The sequence below is a fragment of the Vigna unguiculata genome, chromosome 5 (genome assembly GCF_004118075.2).
Source record: "Vigna unguiculata cultivar IT97K-499-35 chromosome 5, ASM411807v1, whole genome shotgun sequence".
Classification (NCBI taxonomy): domain Eukaryota; kingdom Viridiplantae; phylum Streptophyta; class Magnoliopsida; order Fabales; family Fabaceae; genus Vigna; species Vigna unguiculata.
Window position 1 is genome coordinate 11,949,712 of NC_040283.1, and position 23,954 is coordinate 11,973,665.

At 35.6% G+C, this 23,954-nt stretch overlaps 4 protein-coding genes and 1 non-coding gene across 5 annotated transcripts; 3 read left to right on the forward strand and 2 right to left on the reverse strand.

Moving 5' to 3' along the window:
* Nucleotides 1-863: 863 nt before the first annotated feature.
* Nucleotides 864-2,152, reverse strand: LOC114186057 (protein MIZU-KUSSEI 1). The gene has a single exon (XM_028074058.1). It carries the CDS (start codon nt 1,995-1,997, stop codon nt 1,227-1,229), a length of 771 nt encoding a protein of 256 aa, XP_027929859.1. The 5' UTR covers nt 1,998-2,152; the 3' UTR covers nt 864-1,226.
* Nucleotides 2,153-5,591: 3,439 nt separating this feature from the next.
* LOC114186297 (protein RETICULATA, chloroplastic) lies at nt 5,592-10,113 on the reverse strand. The gene is made up of 8 exons (XM_028074353.1): nt 9,919-10,113; nt 8,974-9,704; nt 8,732-8,830; nt 8,186-8,406; nt 7,894-7,963; nt 7,728-7,807; nt 7,082-7,146; nt 5,592-6,114 (listed from the first exon to the last, which is right to left on the reverse strand). The coding sequence occupies exons 2-8, from the start codon at nt 9,583-9,585 to the stop codon at nt 5,921-5,923; spliced, it is 1,341 nt and encodes a 446-aa protein (XP_027930154.1). The 5' UTR covers nt 9,586-9,704; nt 9,919-10,113; the 3' UTR covers nt 5,592-5,920.
* A 3,736-nt stretch (nt 10,114-13,849) lies between these two features.
* On the forward strand, nt 13,850-16,138 carry LOC114184361. The gene is made up of 4 exons (XM_028071673.1): nt 13,850-14,833; nt 14,912-15,079; nt 15,265-15,846; nt 15,935-16,138. The coding sequence occupies exons 1-4, from the start codon at nt 13,850-13,852 to the stop codon at nt 16,136-16,138; spliced, it is 1,938 nt and encodes a 645-aa protein (XP_027927474.1).
* A 1,736-nt stretch (nt 16,139-17,874) lies between these two features.
* Nucleotides 17,875-17,948, forward strand: TRNAV-CAC. The gene has a single exon. It is a non-coding gene; the product is annotated as a tRNA-Val (tRNA).
* A 156-nt stretch (nt 17,949-18,104) lies between these two features.
* LOC114183225 (PRA1 family protein A1-like) lies at nt 18,105-23,649 on the forward strand. Its single transcript, XM_028070159.1, has 8 exons — nt 18,105-18,451; nt 18,860-18,900; nt 18,982-19,060; nt 20,197-20,283; nt 20,356-20,444; nt 20,565-20,636; nt 20,716-20,846; nt 23,254-23,649. Exons 1-7 carry the CDS (start codon nt 18,294-18,296, stop codon nt 20,817-20,819), a joined length of 630 nt encoding a protein of 209 aa, XP_027925960.1. The 5' UTR covers nt 18,105-18,293; the 3' UTR covers nt 20,820-20,846; nt 23,254-23,649.
* The last annotated feature ends 305 nt before the right edge of the window (nt 23,650-23,954 follow it).

A 23,954-nucleotide genomic window follows, 5' to 3' on the forward strand; every position in this document is an offset into this window, starting at 1 on the left:
AATGATTGCTATAGTTCTCTCTTCATTAAAGATTATATCAAAGAAATGTTGACGGTAAAATTCCTGAAAAGGACTGGTCCCGAATTGCATATCATTCGTATTAAGATCTTCTGAAGAAGGTTCGAATGAAAAAGTGATTTGTGGACACCAAGCTAGTGTGCCACCATCTTCAAATCATGGCTACAACGAAAAAGAATGGTTCAACTACGACCCTAGCACACCTAGTCGTAGAAGCTTAGCTGGTTTTCTAGCGTTACATTACAATATATTATACCAGTGCTAGTAAAATAATAGAAATTTGGGATGACTCAACATGGAAAAATTATGCCAGAAGATAGGGAAAAGCGAAAATATGTTCAACTGGTCGCCAAAAAGATTGGCAGCAAGTAATTTACACAGTTTTATAATGACCAGTACCATCAAATATTCCAGATGCTGATTAAAAAGCAAGGAGAAAAACTGTATTACATTTTGAGTAAGATACCATGCCAAACAAGTAATGAATCCCACGGAAAAGCTCCGAAACCGCAGATTTATATAGTAATGGGAAGAAATCGCAGTGAATCAAAGCTGATATGGTAATAAATTCAAAATTCTGGAGCATAAACGAAATAGCAAAGATTCCTAGACCGTCCCTGTTTAACCCTGTTACATTATTATTATGGACAAATGCGAAAAAGAATACAGTATTGGCGATGAGATTAGTCCTAGAAAAACCCATCAACTTTACACAGAACTCACATGGGCAACAATTACAACACAGTCACCCCATCACCACCTTCCTCTTAAAAAAACCATTTTTTTTACAAGACTCGGATCTTACAAGTAAAAAAAAAAGGAACAACTCGTTCAAAATCAAGAAAACCATTAAACTAGTATCACTAATAGTTATGATGTATGATCAACAAATAACCTTGTTTTTTAAGTTCATAATCAGATAGAAGTTTGATCTTCGTCGAAAAATATCTGTTGACAGATGTTGTCAATATAACTTCGATAAATTAACACGGCAAAATGTACAATGGTCACCCAAATAACATTTGCGGGAAGATATCAATATCCGAAGAAATTTCAAGAAAACCAATAACTTTCTGGAATGACCCTGAAAAAAAGAAAAACTATACTTTCCAATAGGTGTTTTTGTCATACTTCTTTTTCTTTCTTTTTTTCTGTACCGGAAAATAAATAAAGCGCCGAAACGGAAAGATTTTCGACTCGTTGCGGACTCAGCGGATGGCGGCGAGTCGGGATCGGAGCAAGAAAACGCTGAGTTCCTGGCCGGGGCACTCGTCGGGGTTGATGAGGTGGAAGGACTCGGAGTCAGCGTTGCCGACGACGTGTTCGAAGTTGGCGCGCATGTACATGAGTTCCTCGGAGGTGTCGGAGGAGAAGCCGGAGGGAATGACGCCGGCGCCGACGGAGACGCACTGCATGGTGCGGAGGATAGAGCGGACGCGGTCTCCGGCGCGTCGGCGCGCGGCGAAGCCTGTCTTCTTGCCGTTGCAGAAGGCTGTCCAGAGGGGGACGGAGCGGAGGGGACACGTGGCGGCGTCGGAGCACTCCAGCGCGATGCGCACGAGGCCGTTGCGCATTTCGCGTACGAGGTGGTCAGTGGAGAGTGGCAGCTCGAGGAGGAGCGAGGGCTTGGCGGAAAGCCGGTCGTGCTGCACGCAGAACCACACGTGCCCGCGGCGGTTCCCGAAGATGGTGCCGATCACCATCGACTTTGAGGGACGGGGCGGGGCAGCCGAGGTGGCGGTAGAGGAGGACGTTGACGACGCCGGGGAGGAGGGGCGGTTCTTGGTCTGCATATGGTGGTCGGCGAAAGGGACGGTGGGTTGCTGCTTGGAAGAGAAGAAACACGGAAGAAAGAATCGACGGAGGGTATCGATAGCCATGGTGGTGGGCGGTGGTGAGAAGGAAGTGATAGTAAAGTGTGTGTTTCTTGAAGAACGGGTGTTGGGGTTGTGGAAGGTCGAACTGAAGGGTAGGATCATGTGAGTGCATGCTTGTACGGTCCGTGCATGTCTCCATTTATATTATGATAATAACTCTCACTATTATTCTTCTTCTCTAATTGCTGTCAGTTTAACCCTTCCTCTAATGTAAGGTCGCTTTACATGTTTAAATTACTTTTTTCTTTCTGTCCTTTAGTTTATTTATTAGTCTTATACTTCTCCATACTTAGAGGCCTTAGGGATGAATCAATACATCATGCGTTATGTTACGAACAGGTATATTATGGAAAAAACGGTGATACTCAGCTCCTACATCGATGTTTAATATGTTGAGAGTAAAAATAAATTTCTACAAACTTGTGAACAAAGTTAGCGATCTTTTCTAACTGATATAAACTGTAACCAATTGATACGAGTGTAGCATTATCAATTGTTAGCTGGCTTGAAGGGATAGGAAGAAGATGCATGAGACCAGTTGAACAACGCCCAATGAAAATGTGGAGGCAGATTGCTGAACAAATAGTGGAGGATCTCCATGAGCTTAGTTGAATACTGAGTTACAAGAAGACTAAAAATGTTCTTTTATAGGAAGGTATGCAAAAGCAAAATTAAATCATAAAATACAAACATCTCTCAGTATTGATGGGGTTTTTGAAATGAGACTGAGTTATACATAATTGAAGTTCAATCCATACATCTCCTTACATTTATCCGGAGGTAATTGCCAATTTGACAATTTCACAACAAGCTTTTAAGTTTTTTTGTCTTGATAATGTCTTAATCATCATATCAGCACTCTTGTCAACAACACTACGAACTTTATCCAATTTCAGCAATTTAGCATTCAAAGCATCGTTAGCAAAATTAGTTTGTGAAAGTCTAAATTGTTCTCAAACACTGCATTTAGAGCACTTCATTGTGCAGGTAACGACAAGAAAAGAACTAAACGTACAAGTTCAACCCTCCAAGAACAACAATAGTGTAATAATAATACTCAAGCTTATTCTTATTCAAGTCACTACTATGCAACCAAGGTGTTCTAAGAAGTTCGTCCCAACAGGAAAATGGTTAGAGAGAAGGCAAAGCACAAAGTGTGAATGATAAAACCAAGGAACCAACTAACATTAGTCTCAATGTACAGAGGCAATAATAGCAACCAAAAGGTCTACTGTGAACCTATACATAGCAAAGATATTGCCACAACTAGAGATGTTAATTTGACCCATGACTAAGGGGTCAATCCAAACCCATCCTTGAATAACCTTTTTAGAGGTTGTTATGGTAAAGGTTAAGATAGGCTTGGACGCACGATAAGACTTTAATTAACTTTTGAAAACATTACTTTCAGCCAGAGTTAAAGTTCGAATCGAGTTGTTACAGGTCGAAGGTCGAGAAGGAGTGACTTAGGTCAAGGTCAAGACAAACTGTCTCGAGTCAAAATTTGAGATGGATCGTTCCATACCAAAGGTTGAGAAGGATCTTCAGAAAGAAGGTTGAGACGGGTCGAGCCAAGCCAAAGGTTAAGACGTGTCAACTCAAGTCGAAATCAGATCGGACTGACTAGGGTTGTAGTCGTGACGGGTAGGCCTAGGCTGAAGGTTAAGACGGATGGGCTCGGTCCGAAAGTGGAGATGGGTTGGTCCTAGCCAAAATTCGATATAGCCTGCCCTGAGCCAAAGGTCGAGATAGCCTTCCTTGGGCTTGGTCCAAAAGTGGAGATGGACTGTTCATGGCCAAAAGTCAATATGGCCTGCCTTGGACCAAAGGTCAAGATGGCCTTCCTTGGGCCCGAAGGTTTAGACAAGTCAACTCCAGGTCAAAGGTTGAGATGGCTTGCCTTGTGTCGAAGTTTGAAATGGCATGTCTCGGACTGAAGCTCGAAATATGTCGCCTAGGGTTGAAAGTTGAGACATATTCGTGCAAGTTGAAGATCAAAATTTACTGGTCCAAGCTGAAGGTCGAGACAGACTAGGTCGAGTTGAATGTCGACATTGGTTGGTCTGACCCTAAAGTCATAACAAGTCGATCTGAGTTGAAGATCGAGACATGTCCCGAGAAAAAGGTGGAGGCGCTAATAAGATATTTTAAAAAGTTAATATTTTGTCATGTTTAAAAAAAATGCCCATGAGGTGACCCTGTGTCACGGGGCTTTTGTGGACATTTTAGTCTTGTGGACTTTTTTAGTTCCAACCCATGTAGGTTAGAGTCATGTCCTGTGAGATTGACCAAATTGACTGGTCTAGGCACGACATGGGTACAAAGACCTCAACACATATATGTAGTATTTCAAAAAACAAATCTATATATTAAATCATTATGAATTGTTTAATATAACATCAATATTTATATAGTCAAAATCGTCTATAAACAAAGTTAGTCAAATATAATAATCTAAATGTATTGTCACTTAATACAAAATTGAATCCAATTCATCTATCTAATATAAAAAAGTGAAAAGCAATGATAGCATAATATTTATTTCTTGTTCTATAATCATAATAGAAACTCATTTAATTACTTTATAAGTTTGTCTTTTTAGAAAATCATTTTGTTTATCCTTATTAAAGTTGTATTTGAGTTATGTAAAAATTATGTCAAAAGAAAAATCCAGACACTTCATGGTTGCATGTCCTACAATTGTCATACGCGTCTTTTGGTGTTTTGTACATGTCGAATACCCCGGAACACATCATTTGTGAGGCATGAACAAGCTTTATAAAAGAGCTACGTGAACAAAAGGTACCACCAATTGCAGAAGCTCTCTAACGGAGCTTTCCCTTCCTCAGTTTTGGTATGAAATTGATGAGCTCCAAAGGCAATGTTGCAGTGTCTTGGACCTCGAGAGCCTACTGCAGTCAATCCAAGACCCAAATAGAGAATAGCAAGGTGTGTGCTTGTGGGTTGTATACAATCAGAACGACTAGAAACATGAATATTATGCCCTGTCATGTTATCATTGATTAGAAGTTATATTGTAGTACAGCACATAACAGAAATTAAAACTGCTTCTATATATGCAAATAAATATCCTGATTCATGAGCTATGCTCTATTTATGTACATACTTTGGCTTAAATTTCAAAGCACGATAACAATAACAATAGCTTCAAGTAATTAAGATCATGGAGTCTGGTTTTTTGGTAAGAACTCACCGGTGTGTAACAAGAAGTAACAACAGAATATAAAAGTAAAATGCATTTTCTTAAACCAGATCCTGCAACGTAGCCAGATCGATTTTTTTACTTGCCATCATCTGTGTGATTTATAAGGGAGAAAACACTACAAAAAAACTAATATCACCTTTACCAATTTGAACTGAACCAGTTTCTTTTTCTAAATTAACACGTTCCCTTTTAGCATAGAAACAAATGACCTGCCATTAACAAAAGATTGGATTCCAATCGCAAACAAATCAATTTTCATCAATCTGATAACAGCTAATTTTCATTTATCTGATAAGACTAATTAAATAAAATACACATAATAATTGTTTAAAAAAAATGAAACTAACAAGTTTGATATAAACCAAAATAAGTAAAACGGAAGCTAAGCTGTTAGAACATGTTATATATTGACCATGGTGTTTTTACGTTTCCAGATTTTGTCATAGCCTGTTAGAAGAATTTCTAAGAGCTTCTCCAATGGAAAATGATCTATTTTCAATAGAGAAACAAATGACTATCCCATAAAATATGCAGATCTTGACCAGGGAGAAGTGCTATCAACACACTTTTTCTAACACGCACTCTACCATTTGTTGCCGAAATAATGTAAGAGAATACAGAAGTAACAAATGGCATGCCTCTAAATTATTGCCTAGTAACATTTATCCCAGAGAGAAAATCTTTCTATCAAACCATGCAACCTTAACCAAGTAGCACAAATCTGCTAATTCCACACATCATATACTGATGGCTAGAAAATCACATCTACATGACTAGAATACAGATCAGGAAAAAGGAGTTATTGCACTCCACTCCATCTAGCCCAATCAACAAATTGCATGCCACCATACACATTGTTGGCAAAACGCACGCCAACAGTGAAAGCCAGAGCAACTGGGGGAACCTGCTTTGCCATTGGTGACGCTTCAACCAACCGTTCTAGTCCATTGACAATCTGGTATCGCGTGTTGGAAGAAACAGCAAGAAACACACCTACAATGGAGGTTCAGGGAGCAAGGAAATGTGTTACAACGAGGAACAAATTACAATAAGCTGAGTTAAGATGAAGTAATGACCAAATGTCAGGAAATGTGTTACAACCAGGAACAAAATACAATAAGCTGAGTTAAGATGAAGTAATGACCAAATGTCAAAATAACAGTAAATCAGAAAACATCAAATGAAGCTTGAGAAATGTTGAGAATCCACATCATACATTTGAACCAATATCAAATGGTACAAAGGTTTCTACACCCTTTTTAGCTACAAACTGATAGCATGCAACATTTGCATATTTGACATGCCACGTTTTGGGTTCAATGGTGTAACAATCATATACAAATATTGTGATGGGTCCTTTTACCTTTTTCTTTAATGATAGGAGGGGCTACAGGAATGGGGAGAGAAGTTACATTGAGGTTGAAAGAAAACAATACAAGTTTTCTTTTGGACAGAACCACAAATCATAAATTAGTTTCCAGTACTTTTCTCACTTGTTCCCAATAACTGACTAAAAAATAACAAATGTTGAAGGCAAAGAGATAATCTCTCTAGGCCTATTTGAGAAACTTGTCCATTAGCACTCTAGGAAATGAACATAAGAAAGTAAAATGGAATGAGCCCTTTTCTTTAAGTTAAAAGCAACTTATAATACTTATATGAGAATTTATATAAAAATTCAGAAGTTAATTTTAGCTTATGAAAGAAATTCAATGTATTTTATCTTCATATTTTCTTTTCTTAGAAGTGTTTAGGAAAAATCTTATCCAAACAGGACCTTCATCCTTTAATGATATAAATAAAGGGCATAATATTTGACCTCGTAACTATATTCATAAATTAATAAGTAATAATTAAAATTTTGAGAAGACTTTCCTAATAATTAAATGAAGACAAAGATTGTTGTCTTCCAGTTGTACGGAAGAGATGAACTACAGATTTTAAACAAAGAACATCTTACCCCAAAGAGCAGCACTCTTTATAAGTGGTGGCACAGGTATATCCTCTTCTGATTTCTTTATGCTCCTGGTATGCAGCAAGAACAAGTGAGAAATTAATTGCTCAGAATAATAAAGATTCATTCATACAGTTTAATGTAAACTATCATCCGGTATGAACACTGGTTCTTAATTAGATATAACTTTGGTACATTATCAACAGAAACGGTTCTATATCAGTAAACCATGTAGTGCCACCTCTTTAAAAGTGTGCACATAAAACATTTTATGTTATACTAAGTGAGAGACCTAGGTTTTACAATGTTGTACCTTGCACACTGTTGTGAATTAACAGAACAAACTCAAACCTTTGAGAAGACAAAGTAAGCACTATGCGGAAGCAAAATAATAAGAGTACGCTCATTTATAACCCGAAAAATCTCAGTGCTTTAGTTAATATCCAGTCATAATTTTATCTATTAACAGAATCGTCATTGTATTAGATGATCCACAAGGCCAATTACAAATATATGATTATAAGAGCCAACAAATTTTCTCTTAACTTGTTTGCTATGAGTGAAGGGATCAGGGTGTTGGAACAAGACATGTTACATTGTGCATACAAAAAAGCAAATCATGTAAAACAAACTCTAGGGTAGAAACTCGTACCTCTTTGCAGTCATGATCATATTTGCAATGCCTTGGCCTATAATACCACATCCAAATCCAACAGCTCCATACATTATACCCTAGAATTCAAAATGAAAGTTAAAAAATAACTGCACAACAGAAACTTCCCACATTGGTTGAAAAATGAAATGATTTCAGTCATTACCTTGTAGAAGTATGTTCCAAGTCTCTGCTGCACAGAAAACCTACATCCTGGCCTTTCTGCTTCAAATACACTGCATACAGTGAGAAAAATAGAAACTTAGGCGAAAGCTTCTTCATACTCCACAGACACAAAGCAAGTAAGACCTAAGTATTGTTAATTGTATATTGTTATTTATGGATAAACCTTACTTCCATGCCTTTTTTAGATGAACAACTATTACTTATATATACACATAAGATATAAAAACATTGACATAAGAAAACAATGCCATGTTAATGGTATGATGACAAACCTGCTAGGCAAGGCTGCATAAGCCTTCTGCATTCTACCAAGGAATCCACTAGATATTGATGGTTTCCCTATTCGAGCGTAGGGCGCCAACATACCTACCAAAGCAACATTAACAACTAAACCAACGAGAAGATCTGCAAGATACAACTCAAATTCGGCCCAAAAGTCTTTGCCTCTCTTTTGAACTTCAGCAAAAGTAGCACAACATGTATCAATGACAATCTGCATACCATGTAAGATAAAAAGTTACATAAATATAAATACATTGAAAACTTCCAACTATGTCAGCATTACATGAATATGAATTGTTTTCACTTATAGCTTATACCATATAAGGGCTGCAGTCATCAGCACAATTTTTTTAAAATATATAGATACCTTGTTACATAGGAAACTATTTTAGTACCATAGTTGCCAATGGTGAATACTTACTGTCATATGTTACATAGAGCACTCAGATGGTTGGATAAGTCAACACACTGCAGTTCTGCCATTAAATAATACGAAAAGTAAACATTAGGATTACTACAAAACAAGACCAACCAACCTCTGTGCCAATTTTGAAAAGAAACGCTGGATCAGCTAACATTCGATTTCGAAGCATAGAGCATGATTTCATGAAAAATCCTAAAGGCCAAAAGGACCCCTGCAATTAAAACAGTAAACATAACAGTATTAAAGTCTAAGGTAATGCTAATCTTGTTTTACACGAGTTTGCGCTCATAAACCATTACAGAATCACAACTTAGAAAGAATAGGGGAAAATGTATAGACATTTAGAAACTGTACCTGCAGGTCCAAATATCTAAGTAGAAGCACCTTACGAATTCCCACACTCTTAGCAGCCTCTATCATGTCTGAAGGAAGGGTGGCTCCACGAGCCTGTGCCTCTCTCATTACTTCATCATATCTCAGTATTGGCCCAAATTCCTCCTCTTCATTGTCATGACTGTCATCATCACCACCATCGCCACCTCCACCACTCCCATCCCCCTCTCCACCACTTCCAAAGCTTCCATTCCCACCACTGCTATCTACTACAACTCCATTATCATCATTTCTATCAATTTTTGAGTCTGACTCATTTTCTCGAGTCACATGCTCCTTACTCAGGAGACCATCACCTCCCCCTTCGGAAAATCCTATCGAAGTCACAGTAGATTGCGATTCAGCTGAGGGCTGCGACATACTCATTACAAGAAACGGCTTTTTCTTTTGCGTAGCCACACATGGTCTACCACACTTGTTCCCACATAGAACTTGAAATGCAGCCTTATTCAACACACCCTTGAAACTCAACCTAATCAAATTTGACTCCTGATTTCCCAAATTCCCGAAAAGGGCTTGTTGCCTCACATTGGCAACACCGGCCACGGAAAAATTTGAAAAAGAACCCGCCATTATCCTAAAAAACTGAACTTTCACTCACCACGATAATACCCAGAAAAGTCGACTGATTTTTTTTTTTCTTCCTGCTGATTAAACAATCAGAAGGAAACCAAACAGGCCATTCCCCAAATCTGCAGGACAAACAGAACCCAACAAACCAGTCACCAAGCCAAACTCAAGCATGCATGCATCAGGGAATGTAGAGAAAAATGAAAATCAACAAGGGCAGCACTCAAGCAATGAAATTTTTGAAAAGAAAATAGGAAAGTTCACTCAAAATGACTAAGAAAATAAAGAAAAAGTACAAGATTAAAAGAAAACATAACAGAATGGTAAGAAATCTACCTTGTTGAGAAGAAGATGAATGGTAGGAAGTTAGGGAAAAACTGGAAGTGAATAGATGCGGCGAAGTGAGGGTAACTGTGTAAGTACTTTTGGCTTCAGTGTTTTTCCCTACTTTGTTTTGTTGAAGTTGGAGTTATATACACATGCATATACAAGGATTGGTCTTATAGCTGCAATAATTCACGGCACAAATGCAAGTGGGGTACCACCTATTGTAAGCGTGGGTCGAACGAGATATTTATTTAGTAGTGTTTGACTGCAAAATTCTTATTAGTCATATTCATGTTCGATATGTCTTCTGCACGGACATTAAAACATCAAATAGTTTTTGTTTGGTCGAATTAATGAAAAAGATCATTAGCCTAATAAAATAGGGTAATGCAGTCAGTTAGAAAGTTCATAATTGGATTGGATTTACTTACTACAAGTAAGTGAGTTAGTTGGTCCAATTTACTAAATTTTAAAAACATAAAAAACAATATAAATGCTAAACAATTTTAAATTAAATAGAAAAACTTTCAATGCTTAATAATTAATGCAAATTCACTTTAAATATTATATGCATATCAGATTGAAATTTTAAAATAAATTAAATATCCAAACCTTTCAAAAGATTTAGAACAATGATACTGTATAATTTGTATTACTTTTTTATATTTTATAAATTGGGAAATTATCATCGACCTCGTTTAAATCCATTTAACTTTTACGAGTTAAATTTATTTTGGTTCACATGAAGATTTCAGTTTTGTTTACCCAATTAACCTGAGGTCTGTTATAAGTTTAACTTGAGCCTATAAGATGGGAAATTTCTTTTTCTTTTTTACTTTATAAGTACGAAAATTCGATTTTTATTTTTAAAAGATATTATTAAATTTTGTAATCTGAAAGGCTTTTTACTTTTAAATTACATAATTCAAAAATATTTTGTTTATGAAATTTAATTTTTTTGATGCAATTTATTTTTTTTTACTTTTAAATTATATAATTTTGTTTACAAAAATAAATTCGGAATTATAAGATTTGAGATCCTGAAAATTATAATAATTGAAAAGTAAATAAATGAGGTTAAATAGATATTTTAAGTAAAAGATAAAATAGTTTGCTAATTATATAATTTAAAAGTTTTGGTTAATAATTATTTAATTAAAAAAATATTAAATATTATTAGGTATTATTAATATTATGAAATATTCTTAGATACTGTTAAATATTAATAACTGATAATGAAATATTTAAAAGATTATGATAGGAGATAGATATAATGATTTGTTAATTTAAAATATTTATGTTATTTTCTAAGTATGATAAAAGATTTAATGAATAATTATTAAGAAGATATTAAATTAATTTCCTAATAAATAAAACAGTTATAAAAGGGAGTCTAAATTAGATTTTATGAATATAATAATATATATGAACCATTTCTCTAATTAATATTCTTTTAGGAGATAATTGAATTTTTGGGTTGAGGGTTTTATTATAAATAGTTGAGTTGAGAAAGTGGTAAGAACTCAAATTTATAATTTTTCAATGATTTAGAGTATGAAACTTAAGGAGAACTATGAATATTTTTTAAGCATTTTTTGAGAGGAACTTGTATAAAGAGGATTAGAATTCAAAGTAAAGATTAAAAGGTTTTAGTTTCAAATGTTGGATAGTCGAGTGAGGAAAGCTAACTAGTCATTTATGTGATTGGTGTTGAAAATGTGATTTTGAGCTATTTTTTATTATTAAAATATAGTTCCTTTTGAGTCAATGAAGGTGTGACTGGTAAAGTACAGTTATGTGAACATGTATTTTAGTTTTAATTTATGATTAAGTAGTGTTGATTTTGTTGTTCATGATGTTTAAAAGAGTTTTATGTGAACTACATGGAGATTTTAAAGTTTTAATGATTAATTTGGCGTATTGGACTTTAGCAATGTATTACTTGGAAATTGAGAAAGATAATGCTTTTAACAAAGGAGTGGGTTTTGTTGGGTGGTTTCAACTTGTTGTTTATTAATTTGTGATTATAAAAGAAAACTATTGATATTTTATGAGTTGCATGAGTGCTTAGGTGCATAGTTTAAAAGGGGGATTTTGTGAAAACACATCTATTTTGTTTGTTTCTACAAATATGTGATTGTGATATTTTGTTTCACCATAATAGAGGAAGTTATAAGACTCTTGCATGAGTTTGAGTTGTTTCATCATAATTGGGGGAGTTGTAAGACTCTGGTGTGAGTTTGAGTTGTTTCATTTGGCAGGGAGGTTTTAGGACTTCGTGTGAGTTTGAGTTTGTTTCATTTTGATCGGGAAGACTATAATTCAGCGAAAGCGAGTTTTTTAGTGAAATATTTGGTTTATTTAGTTGTTTTTGTTTCTATCATCCATAATTTTGGGATTTTTGTTAAAAATTATTAGTTGGAAACTCGTTTCATTTTCTAAGTTAGAAATAAGATGTGTGAAAGTGATCAGGGAAAAACTCTAACCAGGAAAGACAAGGTTTTTAAACTTGTCCATTGTGATTCATCTCTCTTTCCCATAAGTCTATTTGGTAAACTTTCACGTGGTTTACTTTTAATGAGGAAAATGATTCTTGGAAAGTTATATTTTCAAATATTTTGAGATTTTAAATACTTTGTGACATTACTTACGTTTATGTTTGTGGTTATGATTTCCACTTTCAATGATTGTATTTTTATATGCAAGCAATGATCGTATAAGTGTTGAAGAAGATGCACAACAATAAAAGACTAGAGTTGGGGCAAGTAATATGATTGTCACTTAGTATGGATGACAATCCTAAATAGTTATGGAGAGAGATAATAATGAGTAATATTATTTTTAGTCTTAGCTCGAGGGAAAAGGATAACACAATAGACACAAAAAATAAAAAATAATTGTTAATAAGAGTATTTTTTTAAATAAACTTATTTTTTGCTTTCAATTTTAGTTATTTTTATAGAAAATAAAGTGTTTATGATAATGTAAAATATAAGTTTAAATGTAATAACTCTTACTTTTTCAAATTTATATATACATTATTTTTATAAATAAAAAGTTATTCCAAATACAGCATATTACAATTTTTACAGCTGCTTCTCATTTAAGATTTCAAATATTTTAGGGTTAATTATGTTTTTTGTCCCTCAAGTATGGATAATTTTTGGTTTTAGTCCCCCACGTAACGTTTGCTCATATTCAGTCCTCCACGTTTTAAATGTAATGGAATTGGTCCTCAATTTTAAACTCCGTTAATTTTAATTGACATGTGTCTAACGGATGGCCACGTAAGGATCTCGTTTTCAGCTGAGAGGAATTTTTTTGCATGTTTTAGTTACTCATTAATAAGGCACATGTCATTAATGTGATTAAAACAACTTAGCTGAGGTTTTTGTTAGCATTAAAATGTCATTAACTTCACTAAAACAACTTAGCTGCTGAGTGGGGGTTATGTTAGAAAGTGATTAAGCTGTTATCATTTGTAAAAAATCTCAACTGAGGAGATTTGGAAGAACCCTAGGCACGACGAAGAAGACAGTCCGTAATCAAAGCATTTTCAATTTCTTTGGAAGAAGCAAGCTTTGAACGACGAAGAAGGTGGTGGTAACTGCTCGCATTTGGTGGACGAAGAAGTGAGGTTAGTCGTTTATGCATTTTGAATTTCTTTGGTTGAATGTTCACTTTTCTCTTCACCGTTTATGTGGTTGAATGTTGGATTGGGTTGGTTTGTGATGCGATTTCAAATATAGGGCTGGAAATGGGGTTCGCGGTTGTTGTAACATCCCTGGCTACCCCTCCTCGGGCCCCAGAGGCTGTCAGGTTACTACAGCCCAATGCACCCCAACCCCTCACCCTTCTCCGTCCATTCATACTGGGTGGGTTGTTGCCAGTGGGAATCGAACCCCCAACCTGACCTTTAACACCTCTGGCTCACCAGCAGATGCTACCTTATCCGTCCATTAATGCTGGTTCATTTGTGACTAATGAAGAAGTTGGACAACATGACATGAGTGATGAATATGATACTGATGAGTTGGATTCAGATGTTGATAGTGAGGATGGTGTTCGTCGTGATGGGCCAAAATTTTCCAGATATAAGGCTGAAGATATGACAAAGGACTTCAAGTTCAAATTAGGAATGAAATTTTCGTCTTTGAAAGATTTCAAGCAAGCATTAATGGAGCATAGTGTTTTAAATGGTAAAGAAGTTCAATTTGTAAAAAATGATCAGAAGAGAGTCAGGGCTGTATGTAAAAAAAAATGTGGTTTCTTAATGATGGCTAGCAAGGTTGGTGGTAGGGAAACTTTTCAGATAAAGACATTGGTTGGGCGTCATAGATGTGGCAGGGTATTTGGGAACAAAAATGCTAATTGTGATTGGATAGCACAAGTGTTAATAGACAAGTTTATGAATGTGGGTGTAATGACAGTGAGTCAAATTATTGAGGAGATCAAGAAGACATATAGTGTCGGTATAACCCCTTGGAGGGCTGTAAAAGCTAAGCAAATAGCAATGGACTGTTTGGTTGGGGATGGACAAAAACAGTACAGTCGCTTACATGATTATGTAGCTGAATTGGTTAGAGTAAAGGCTGGAACATTCAAAATTAAGATCAATCAGCCTCAACCAAGTATGCCACCAAGGTTTGGTTGTTTCTACATGTGCTTAGACGGCTGTAAGACTGGGTTTTTGGCTGGGTGCAGGCCCTTTATAGGGGTTGATGGATGCCACTTGAAAACAACTTATGGTGGTCAACTTTTGGTTGCAGTGGGCAGGGACCCTAATGATCAATACTTTCCACTTGCATTTGCTGTTGTAGAAAACGAATGTAAGGAGACATGGAGGTGGTTTCTTTCACTACTGCTAGAAGATATTGGGGACATTGAAAACCATCGTTGGGTTTTCATCTCAGATCAACAAAAGGTAAACAACTTACTTGCATTCAATTTATATAGTATTCATTCAGACTATATTCTAACACACAACAATTAACTTTTGCAGGGACTTATGGCAATATTTGATGAAATTTTGAATGGGGTGGAGCACTGTTTCTGCTTGAGGCATCTTTATAGTAATTTCAAGAAGAAATTTGGTGGTGGGATAGTTATCAGAGATCTTATGATGGGGGCAGCAAAGTCAACATTCTACGCAGGTTGGGAAAAAAAATGGGTGAGTTAAGAAACATTAACCCTGAAGCATATAACTGTTTAATTGGCAAACCTAGAAGTTCATGGTGTAAGCATGCATTCAACATATATCCTAGATGTGATGTTTTAATGAATAACTTGTTTGAGTCATTCAATAGTGCAATCTTATTGGCTAGGGATAAACCAATCATTAGTATGATGGAATAGATTAGGTCATACACAATGAGTAGATTTGCAACACTAAGAGAAAAATTAAATGCATATCCTGGTAATGTTATGCCTAAGCCACAGAAAAGGCTTGATAGGGAAGTGGAGAAAAATGGCAATTGGCTTCCAGTGTGGGCAGGGGGTGCAAAGTTTGAAGTAACACAAGGGTTCACCATGGAGAAGTTTGTGGTAGATCTGAGTAACCATAGTTGCACGTGTTATTTTTGGGATTTGATAGGCATACCTTGTAGACATGTTGTAGCAGCAATTAATTATAAGGTGGAAAACCCTGAAGCTTATGTGCATCCATATTACAAAAGAGCTGCATATGAGGCATGCTATAGCCCAGAAATAACCCCAATCAATGGACAACAATTGTGGCCTAAAAGCAATAAACCTGAACTACTCCCACCAATTTATAAAACACCACCTGGGAGACCCAAAAAACTGAGAAGAAGGGAAGCTGATGAACATGTCAGTCATTCCAAGCTGTCAAAGAAAAATCTTATCATGAAGTGCAGCAGGTGTAAGCAGATGGGACACAACATTAGGAGCTGTAGAAAGGGAATCAGGCACAGAAAGGTAAGAACACAAACTGGACCTCTGATTCAATTTTTTTTTTCATTCAAACAAACAAAATCTGGAGCTGTAATACATACCCAATTCGCAGGCACAATCACAAGGAACTCCAAGTGTTAGTGCACCTAGCAGCGCTGCAGGACCATCTACCCAAAGCTGCAGTAGTAGAAGATCCAGACTGAGGGTTGCTGCAAACATGAACCAGGGAGAAAGACCACCAACAACCCAAACCAGAAGCATGGCTGCACAAGTGATAGGGTCTCAAGCAAGTACTGCAACCTCTGAACCCACGTGAAATAAAAGGAGGAATCAAACTGTTTTTGTTGCTTTTAATGGTGGACCACTTTTTTGTAGCAGTGGGCATTGTCATAGTGGACAACTTTTTGGATTAAAGCAATAGTTTAACTTATTGTATTCAGATGTATGGACCACATGTCTAGTGTCCAATACTTTATTCAATGTAGTAAAACTTATTGTATTCAGATTTATGGACCACATGTCTGGTGTCCATTAAAACTTGTGTATGGATTACTTGTGTTTTGTGATAATGCAGTAAAACTTTGTGTATGGATTACTTGTGTTTTGTGATAATGCAGTAAAACTTCGTGTATGGATTACTTTGATGAAATCAATTAAATGTATATCCTGTTTACATCAAAGGAAACCTTACAGGATAAAAGTCACAGCAAATAACCACTGTTATTTAACAATGAATTAAATTACAACAGACTTGTTAAGTAAAAATTATCTCATAATTTACAGCACAGTTGTTAAGTAAAAATTATCTCATAAATTACACCAGACTTGTTTCTACGCATGAACTTCTCAGTTTAAAACACCACCATGTAAAACACAATTGAACTTCTCATTTCATTCATTACTGCCATATTACAAATACAAAACACTTCCCCACCAGAAGTTACCTCAAACATACTTAACCATTAAAGTTCCATACATAACTAATCACTGCTAAATAGTAGTTACTAAAAAACTAGTTGCAATTGAACTTGAACAACAACATAAAAACAAAGACAATTGTTAATGTCCACGACAAAAGGAAAAAAACTTGCAGGAATCTCCCAAACTTTTTCTCTTCTTGCAATTTGGCCTTCAATTTCTCATTTTTCTTTATCAACTCCAATATAACTTTCTCCTTCTCCAAACACACTTCATCTTCTTCAGTTCGTGTTCTACCACTGTCTTGAAAGTCCGTTGCGTTCCCTTCATATTTAGAATCCTCTTCATTAAACCATTCAAAGAAATTGCAATGAGAATTGGACTGCATAAATAAAACAAAACCATTAAGACATCAAACGAAATCAAGTTCGCCCAATAAATAACAAATTTGTCACTTACAACCCAGTTTCTACATCTCCAAAATAATCTCCCCTTGTTCTTCATAGTCGTTGCCTTTAGGAGCAGTAATCTTTCCCCACACCCACACAGTTTGGATGTCATATCCTACAATGACGAACAGGTCTGCGAAATTTTCGAACCACTACTCCTCTGCGTACAATGAATCCCTCTGCTCCCACTTTTCATCACCCTACAACGATGTTCAAACTTCAATTTTGGCTGCCAATGAATTCAATACTATATCCCCCCAAACCAACACGAACTGCTCCAATTTTAGGGTTTCAGAAAGACCCCAAATTTCTCTTTTAAAACGGTCTTAAAATATCAAGACCACGTGTTGTTCATCAATTCCTCTCAGCTGAAAACGGGATCCTTACGTGGTCATCCGTTAGACATGTGTCAATTAAAATTAATGGAGTTTAAAATTGAGGACCAATCCCACTAGATTTAAAACGTGGAGGACTGAATATGAGCAAACGTTACGTGAGGGACTAAAACAAAAAATTACCCATACTTGAGGGACGAAAAACATAATTAACCAAATATTTTATTCTAATATTAATAAAATAACACATGTACTATCGAACCCAGGCTCAAACAAGTGTTTAATATTTTCATTTTATGATGAAAGTGATAAATAAGAAACAAGTTAAATTTTATCATACAAATAATCTTGTCTGGGTGGTGTAGTTGGTTATCACGCTAGTCTCACACACTAGAGGTCCCCGGTTCGAACCCGGGCTCAGACAAATTTTTTTATTTTTATTTTATGATAAAATAGCTTAATAACAAAGAACTTAGAAAATGCGTTACGTGAGCTGTGTTGTCTGAGTGGTGTTTATGTTAGTCTCTTTCTCTAGAGGTCTCTTGCTCGAGCCCGTTCGCAGACAATTACTTTTATATAATATTTTCATTTTGTGACCAAATCCAAGAAGGAAGACAAGTCAGAAATAAAATCGCAAGCTTCATTTCCCCTTTCTTTACTCCTTTGCACTTTCCTTCCCCTTCCTTTCGTCCTCCATTCAATTCCTTGCTCACTTCCTTTTTCAACAAACTTTTCTTCGTCGATCAGAGAAAGTGTGTGAGAGAGAATAATGGATTGGGGAAACGTCACCGCTGAGGATCTCATCGACGCTCTCCGCGAGGTCGATTGGTCGGCGCCGCCGCGCCCGCTGTCGGAATTCTTCTCGCGATTTACCGTTCCCAGATCTTCCTCCAAATGGAACAGCCGCCTGAAATGCAATCTCTACTAGTACCGTCTCCTCTTCCCTAACCCTCTCAATTTCATCGTTACCTCCCAATAATTCATGCAATTTTCATAATTTTCATTTTCCTATTTTTTTTTTTCTTTTCGATTAATTGGATGCTCAGGCCAACGAATTTCCTTTTCCTTTATGTTTTATTTTTCTGTTGCATGTTTTCTTTTTTTACGATCTTTCCTTGTTTTGGCCTTGTTTAATGGTTTTACGGAATTATTATATTCTGTTCTTAAGGTTCCGTGATGAATTTCGAGTTACTAGGATGTGATGATTAATCATAGGATAGTGTTTTGTAAATTTGGAGATGACTTGTTATTGACGTATTGTGGTTTGGATTATTAGAGTAGAGGTATTATGGGGCTGGGAAATGATAATGATGGTTGTGTTTTTGTTTGCTGCAGCTACCGGACCAACTACTTCCTTTTGATTGTGTCTGTTCTCAGTAAGTGGGCTTCATGGATACTGTTTATTGAAATTATGATATTTGGAGATGGATTCTCATTATTAGCATTTTGAATTGTAGTTTTGGGTTTTCTTCGGAGGCCGCTTGCCATTGTAGCGGCACTTCTTACTGCACTCAGCATTGCTTTTCTGAATGACAGGTAAGCAGTGTAAATGGCTATCTTTATCTATTGTTGTAGATGATTGGTTTTGTAGTTTATTTGATTTTTCAAACATTTTGGTAAGGGTGGTGCTATTTAGGGGGCAGGTTTTATATGACTTTAGAGCTTAATGCATTTGATGCCATTCAAAAAACAAATTAATCTGAAGACTTTCAATTTATATTTTTCCCTTTTGGCACACTGTTAATGAGAGCCTCCAATAGCACGCTAACAGTTTACTACTATATTGAATCATCCCATTTAGTTCTAGGCTGATATGATACAGATGCCATATTTTGTGGGTGGTTGTTGTGTTAAGGAAATTCTGAGCTGCCTTTGGTAGAATATTGAATTATATTCTTTGCAGTGTTCATAGTGTTTCTTTATGCAGCATCATACTTATTAGAAGCATGGTGTAAACCGGTAAAGTTTACATATGGGTTTATTTCTAGATGATATAGCTTGACTTTTATTGCACTCCCAGTATCCATAAGAAATCCTGTCACAAAGCTAAGGCGACATGAATTGCGTGATAGTTGTACTTCTAGCTTTCGTTAAGGTTCTTTCATCCCATGATTGTAATAGCGGGTTAGTGACTTTCTTTGGGAGGCACATTGGATTTTCTTTCCCTTTTTGTGACATGAGCAGACAAATGAATAGGTCTTATTCTGCAGGATGGGAAAGGTAGGTAGGTATGGTAGGAAAGCAAGAGCTTTTGATCAAATTTCAATTTTAGTGTATGTTCTGGGTCTACTCGAGACAATCGTGTTAGTATCTTTGTTCTCAACTTGGATATAAAGAAAAAGTTATGTTCTCTAACACTGCACTAATCTTGTATTTAGAGAGGGAGAATAGCAATGCAAAATTATTTTTGAGGCTGTGATATTTTCATGGTTACCAAAAAGAGAAGGAAAAAAGCTCCAAGGGGTTATAACTTATAACACAGCTGTTGAGTACAAGGAGCTACCTAATAGTTGAGTTTGATTTTAGATATTTTATTATACTCAGATGATGGGATATTAGCCAACTATTTAATATTTACCTTTGGATAATTTGTAAAATATTTTAAAAATTTTCAGCACCAGTATTATGTTATGGAAGTGCTTCCCATCAATGTAATCGGTGTTTTTTTGCAGCTTTGCAGGTACCTTTAGTGAGAAGGTAACAAGAACAGTAAGGCAATTTTCACCACATTTAGCTGCCAAAATGAGACCTCCTCTCACGTAAGCATATTTGGTTGTTGTCTCTTTTTATTTTATAAGTTTATGCATGTTTATCAATTATTTGAATTCCAGGCCTGTTATCCGTGGACGTCCTTCAGCCAAGAGAGCAATTTATATATGTGGTCGACCACGTTGGGTGTTTGTCTTGATATTTTCTTCTGGTAAATGAAGTCTTTGAAATGAGGATTCTTTCAATCATTAGTAATGTAGGATGTGCTATCTATTCTTACTATCAGTATGATATTTTTGACTCTAATGATTCTTACCCAATTTTTGTGCAGCGAGTTTCCTCCTTTGGTTTATTTCTGCTGGTCTCCTGACTGTTTTATGGGCTCTTGCTATTGGTCTTCTTGGTACATTTCATACTGAGAATTTTCAATCCTTTTTGCGATTGTGAAATTTGCTTGAGTTTATTTCTTTTGCTATTTTCAGCTACCATTCTACATGCAAGCTTTAGAACACCGAACTTGAAAGCTCGACTAAACACATTCCGCGAAGAATTCCGCGCAGTATGGCGCAATTACAGTGAACTGTAGCTTACATAAAATTTGTTGGTCTTTGATGTAAGTGCTTTCTGCCTTAGCATTTGTCCATATTAATATGTTTAATGATTTTATGTTTATGTAAAATACAACTGTACATTGAAGTGATTGAGAAATAGATCTGTATATTATAGGTGTTAGGTTGAAAGTGTAGCTTCTTAAGCCGCATATTTTTTATTATCACATGATCTAAGACATTATGAGTAATCTTCATTCTCAATGAATGTGTATGTACTATCAAAAGATAGGTCTAAAAAACACGATACATATGGGAAGTTAAAGGTTGGTCTTGTGATAGACCTGTAAGTAATGCTTATAGTAATGCGATCCAGAGGAATAATTAGGGGAATAATTCCCACAAGACATTATGCAAATGGTTATGCAACCAGGCATGCCCAGGGATGGCAACGGGTCGAGTCGGGCACGGATAGTATGATACCCGTATCCGACCCGCTAAAAAAAAATCCGCCCGTTTACCCGCCGGGTATCCGCTTAAAAAATATCCGTGGATATTTTTAAAATCCGTGGGTACTCGTGGATACCCGATACCCGCAAATATTTAAAAATATATGTATTTTATAAATTTTTTAATATAAAATTATAAAAATAAAATATAAATTAAATTATAATTATAATTATAATTATAATTAAATTTGACATAATAAAATATACTGTTACTTCTAATTTTAATTAAATTTAACTTAATAAAATATAAATTAAATTTTAATTTTAATTTTTTGCGGGTAACGGGTACCCGCAGGTACGGATAGTATGATACCCGTAGCCGACCCGTTTATAACCGGGTATTAAAATACCCGTTACCTGCTACTCGCGGATAATAAATACCCGTGGGTAGTAACTATCCGTCGCGGATTTTATCTGCGGATATCTATGGGCATGGGTATTTTTGCCGTCCCTAGGCATGCCGTTGAGTTAGTAGGGGGATGAGTTGCATGAGAGAGATGAGAAAATAACAGAGCGACTGGCGAGGTGGTATGGGGAAGGCTTTGGAGATCATAAGCTAGGAAAGATTTAAGATAGTGAGAGGACTGAGCCTATTGTAGAGCCGGAGAGGTTCTAGGGTGTGCATTACAGAGTCTCCTTTCTTTTTCTTTGCATTCTTAGTATTTTTGAGATGCAGTTGAGCTCCCAGTTATTTCTTATTAAGATTGTTGAATATATAGGGATGTTCTTAACCATTAATGTAATGGTTTTACTTCTGTATCTTTAATTTTACATATTATTATTTATTTTGTACATCTTCAAAGGCTTGTAAAACAAGCTTTCTTTACTTCATAAAATTAAGAACAGTGTCTGAACTGGACATGAACTCCTTTTGTTGGCACATATGACGATTCAATTTGCTGTCCCTATATATGTAGAGATGTTTACTTTTAGTGCGTCAGTGAAATGATCTCCTTTTAGCTTCTATTGATGAAAATGTGTCAGATGTGGTCTTTGTCTTCCACAGAAAATTCTTTCTTTTTGGCTCCTTGATATGAAAATAGTAACCACACGTGACATGTTTACATAAATGAGAGACCGAAAGGTTTATTTTCAGGACTGAAGAAAACGAACATTGTTATATTTGAAGGGACTAACAACGTATTTGATCTTTAAATATCTTCTCTCTCTGTCTGATGCTACTATCACTTTTCTTCCACTAATGCCTAGGTCTATTTAGACGAACTTCTCTTTAAGCTCTCTTCTAGAAAGGAAAAATAAGAAAAAAAAAATTGAATTAGCTTCTCCATTAGCTAAAACTAGTTTATACATAAGCTAATTTTTGGAAGTTCTCTCAGTTTCTTTTTTTGATCATTTATTTTAAGTTTGTGCTAATCTACGGAGAAGTCAAATTCATATTTTTCTTATTTCCCCCGTAGAAGGTTTTGTGGAGAACCTGGCCTAAAGAGATCCTTGGTATATTAGAGGCATTGAAATTAAACAAGTAATAAACTACTTATGATCCCCAGAGATATGTACACTCAAGTTGTACTCAATGATCTGATTGGCTAATCTTTGGTATTTCATTTCAATTCTTCTATTGTCTTTATCTTATGTCCAGTCGCTAAGAAGTTTTTTCCCCCTTATTGGTGACTGAAACAGGGGTCAGATGTCATGAATATGATATGACACTTGGCTTACTATTCTGATAATGTGTAACCTTGGGGAATTTTATATTTCTTTTGGCTATTAAGATTTCTTCGGCTTAAGGCTTAAGAAATTTATCCATTTACTGATTTAGAACCATGTTCCTCTTTCCTTCAAATGCCTTGCCCCTTTCGCAGTGTCTGTTTTTGTAGTTAGTATAATTGTGATGTCTTCTATTGTGATGCTTATTTTTTGAAATAGCAACATATTTGCATGTTATATAGTGTTTTGTAACGTTGACACTGATTGGCGAACTGATGTGACATAAATGCTGTAGGTGTTGCTGCTTTATGAAGTATTTTCCTTTAATTGAAATGGCACATTCTATAGGAAGTTGCGAACCATTGGAACTACCAGCAGATTGTAAATTTTCAGGAATCTTGTTTTTGTAAAGTACACTGTTTACGTTGTTTATTATGTCTAGAGGAAGCATTGGATTATTGATACATGCTGTAACCTAGAGAATATCATCATTCTAGTTGTCAAAATTCTTAATTGCTCTAGACATTGGTGACATAAGATACGTCAAGTTCTTTTATGTTTCTTTTATTTTGATATTGCTGTGATTCTGATTAAGGTAGCAAAAATGGTTGCTTGCATTTACGATGCTTGCTTCTGAAGCACGTTATTTTAGTGCGTAGTGGATGAGTAGAACTTCAGTTCTTGCATCACATATATTGACTTTGTTTTGCCTAATTTAGTTTTGCATGCTGTTACCTTATTTTCTTAGTTGCATACACAAGCTCACCTAGGGTCAGGTGTTTCTAACCTCCCTTCAAATGAAAAAAAATAAAAAAACAAGTTATTAAAATTACTTTTATTCTTGGGACTTGAGTAATAGTACAAAGATAAGATGTTCTGATACTAAAATATATATATAAAGAAAAGGAATAAATTCAGGAATTTAAACAAAATTCTATAACTTTTTAGGAACTTATTTTAGTTTTTATAGCCTTAGAGATTAATATAATAAGGTGT

What these genes read in the sequence shown, in the direction of transcription:
- LOC114186297 (XM_028074353.1), bottom strand. Translation starts at nt 9,585, where the DNA reads ATGGCGGGTTCTTTTTCAAATTTTTCCGTGGCCGGTGTTGCCAATGTG. An exon ending in TTAGATATTTGGACCTGCAG is followed by an intron (nt 8,831 to 8,973) that starts GTACAGTTTCTA and finishes TTTTAATTGCAG; the next exon opens with GGGTCCTTTTGGCCTTTAGG. An exon ending in TTGGAACATACTTCTACAAG is followed by an intron (nt 7,808 to 7,893) that starts GTAATGACTGAA and finishes TTTGAATTCTAG; the next exon opens with GGTATAATGTATGGAGCTGT.
- LOC114186057 (XM_028074058.1), bottom strand. Translation starts at nt 1,997, where the DNA reads ATGATCCTACCCTTCAGTTCGACCTTCCACAACCCCAACACCCGTTCT.
- LOC114184361 (XM_028071673.1), top strand. Translation starts at nt 13,850, where the DNA reads ATGCTACCTTATCCGTCCATTAATGCTGGTTCATTTGTGACTAATGAA. An exon ending in TCATCTCAGATCAACAAAAG is followed by an intron (nt 14,834 to 14,911) that starts GTAAACAACTTA and finishes TAACTTTTGCAG; the next exon opens with GGACTTATGGCAATATTTGA. An exon ending in CAGGTTGGGAAAAAAAATGG is followed by an intron (nt 15,080 to 15,264) that starts GTGAGTTAAGAA and finishes ATGATGGAATAG; the next exon opens with ATTAGGTCATACACAATGAG.
- LOC114183225 (XM_028070159.1), top strand. Translation starts at nt 18,294, where the DNA reads ATGGATTGGGGAAACGTCACCGCTGAGGATCTCATCGACGCTCTCCGC. An exon ending in TTTGATTGTGTCTGTTCTCA is followed by an intron (nt 18,901 to 18,981) that starts GTAAGTGGGCTT and finishes TTTGAATTGTAG; the next exon opens with TTTTGGGTTTTCTTCGGAGG. An exon ending in TGTCTTGATATTTTCTTCTG is followed by an intron (nt 20,445 to 20,564) that starts GTAAATGAAGTC and finishes ATTTTTGTGCAG; the next exon opens with CGAGTTTCCTCCTTTGGTTT.